This window comes from Elephantulus edwardii, unplaced genomic scaffold (assembly GCF_000299155.1).
Source record: "Elephantulus edwardii isolate Elephantulus edwardi_28Jun2011 unplaced genomic scaffold, EleEdw1.0 scaffold00089, whole genome shotgun sequence".
NCBI classification, from domain to species: Eukaryota; Metazoa; Chordata; class Mammalia; order Macroscelidea; family Macroscelididae; genus Elephantulus; species Elephantulus edwardii.
Genome location: NW_006399839.1, coordinates 13074028 through 13076831, shown reverse-complemented (window position 1 = coordinate 13076831; position 2804 = coordinate 13074028). Strand labels below are relative to the sequence as shown.

The window sequence follows — 2804 nt, the reverse complement described above, 5'->3', positions numbered from 1 at the left end:
TGGTCTTTTCTCTTCCCTCTAGATCCCAGTTGTTAAAAGAGGGAAAAATTTAAGCAAATGTATAACAAATAATTTTGAACATTATAATCTTTTAAGCTTAAGGCTAGAAGTATTAACAATATCATAATTTCTAATCCAGAGATACATGTTCTAATGCAGTACCTATTTTCCATAAATGGTTTTGGCAAGAGGAATGTTGTAAATATGGATACATTTCCACTGTTCCTCCTCCATGCCACGATATAGTGTTATTAGCTTGAGCAGTTATAAATCCATTGCCATCCTTACTCTAACTTAATTCTTTTTTTTTAATTTACATTTGTTATTAATTTCAGTGAAAATTTGCAGAGGCTTTGGATTTCCATTCATTCATTGTTGTAGATGCACTGGTCTTCCTTGTTAAGAAGGTTCCAGAAAGCCAAAGTCAACCCAGCACAGAGATACTAAATAGTGGTATTCCCACACGTTACGTTAACCCTTGGTCAACAATCCCTCTTCACTTTCTCAGTTGCTCAAAACCAAACTCAGGATTGTCAAGATGATGCTGGCATGGCCACCTTCACTGGGTTGCTGAGACTGTTAAATCTGTGAATGAGTATCCTGTCTTTTTCCTACAACAGTAGCCAGTGAATTTGAACCACCAACTTTTATGTTGGTAGCCCAACACTTAACAAACTATACTACCAGGGCTTCTTACCGATTGATTGCTTAAGCCCCAGTTACAACAGAAGACACCATGTAAAAATATTTACACAGTCACCTTGGTGATCCTCATGCAAAAGTGAAACAAAATGAAAGATGGCACAAAGTAGCCTTGGCACTTTTGACAGAAAAAGTGCATTCTGTCCTGTCCACCCCCTAAAATAGAAGTACTCAGTTTTTTTGTTTATGTTAAGATTTCTGAGAGGGAGTCCTAGTGGCCTAGTGCAAAGCAGCTGCCCTGCAATCCTAAAGGCACAGGGTTCAAGGCCACCACCTGCTTTCTGGGAGAAGGATGGGCAGTCTCCTCCCCTATGATTAACTGCTTCTGAAAACCCACTGGAGGGTCGGCTATGGGTCAGTTCTGGCTCTGTGGTGCACAACAACAACAACGTGTGTGTGTGTGTTTGTGTGTGTGTGTGTGTACGCATACATATATAATACATCTATATATACACATACATACATATACACACATACATACATATATATACACACACACCTCTTCACATTGATTCTTAACCACCTTTTGAGTCCTTGCTGGCTATTAAACCCACCTGGTGGCTATCTTTGTAAGTCCTGGGTGAGCCTAGGAAGGAATGGTATGTTTGTGCTCTGGAAAAGAGTTGAAAGGAGTCCAGCTCCCAAGGAGGGGCAATTCGCCCTTGGCATATGTACCACACACGGAAGGAAGAACCTGGAAACTCGACTAGGCTTGTCCTTAAAGATTAATGATTTGCTGAAAATAGCTGCTTACTATCTAATTTCAGTGAAAAGCTATGGTGCTGGTGGCTGTGTGGTTATGAGTTACCTCCAACACCAGTTGGCCCAGTGACCAGTCCCCGGACCAATCCTGTTGGCCTTTGTAATCTCTGTGTACCTGTCCCAGCCACGGTCCTTCGCCTGCTGCCGTAGCCCTGCCTGCCCCCGTGATGGATTGCACCCGCCATCAGTTATGATGTGGTAATGATTTTCTTTGCCCCCAAATGAAATCCAAGGCTGTGGCCTATTAGACTCCTTTGGCATCATGCTTATGGCTTCTCTCATTCTGAATGGTTAGTTTCTATCCTGTTTAAAGTTTCATGAGGCACTCACTATAGAATATGTTTGAGTTGGGGGGGGTGTCTTTTTTCAACCCCCTAGAACAGTCTCAAGAAGACTTCAGAGGTTATTTCTTATTATACTTTAAAGCATGTTAAATAGAAGATGAGAAAAATTTTTCATGTTATGTGGCCTTTTCTGGGTTGGAATATTGTGAGGTTATTCTCAGCAGTGATTCTGCATGAACCTTTGGTATAAAAACTTGCCACGAACAAATGTGACTCCTCCCTCGCTTTCCCGGGGCCTCTCAAGCATCTCGGTGTCACCGCTTCTTAATTCTCCGCTTCCCATGACACCATCCTTCTGAATTCTGGAGGCTGAAATTCTCATCCCCAAGGCCACAGGACTTCATGTTCCCAAGTCCTCTTCCCAGTATTGTCCGTTGACCTGGAATAGGCTGAGGATGTAACTTCACACGCTCTGTTAGTGCATCTTGTCCTAGACTCTGGCAGATACTATCTCCTCCCTCTCCTTAGCCCATTTTCCTCTGTGACTCCTCAGATGATGCTCAAGCCCAATTCTTGACCTACAAGCAAGCGCCACTTCACATCTTCTGGACCTCGGGCAGCAGTGGAGCCCCTAGGAGCTGTTCTCTTTCTGTCAACCTGGTGGAATCTTGCCTTTTCCCTGACCTGTTTGCCTGGGACGTTGTCCCTGCTGGTATCCCCTCAGTTTGGGTCTGGCAAACCTTCAGTCCTTGCATCTCTGTGCCAGTGCTGAATAAGATTGAATTGGAGCCTAAAAATAGCTCCTTTAATGGCCCTGCATTGCAGCTTCTGCAGTTTTACTTGGCTGGGCGACAGCCAAACTGACTCAGCACCGAAGTTCCCCTCCAGCAGCCGGACAAGGTTGAAAGAGGGTTTAGGAGGGCTGACTGGGCGGTGCCAGAGCCCATTGTCCTCCAAGGAGAACATCCTGCTCCTGAGGGGAAACTGAACGAAAGAATCCTCCAGGATTTAGGTTTCAAAAGGGAGGGATCAAAGCCATTGACAATCAAGCCTCTC

The 2804-nt window shown here is 44.3% G+C and overlaps 1 protein-coding gene across 1 annotated transcript in view; it reads left to right on the top strand.

Moving 5' to 3' along the window:
* THOC5 (THO complex 5) overlaps positions 1-1614 on the top strand; it is a 54732-nt gene extending 53118 nt beyond the window's left edge. Inside the window, exon 9 of the mRNA XM_006890527.1 lies at positions 1589-1614. Within this exon, the coding sequence (XP_006890589.1) occupies positions 1589-1614 (26 nt within the window). The remainder of the gene's footprint in view (positions 1-1588) is intronic.
* Positions 1615-2804: the final 1190 nt, after the last annotated feature.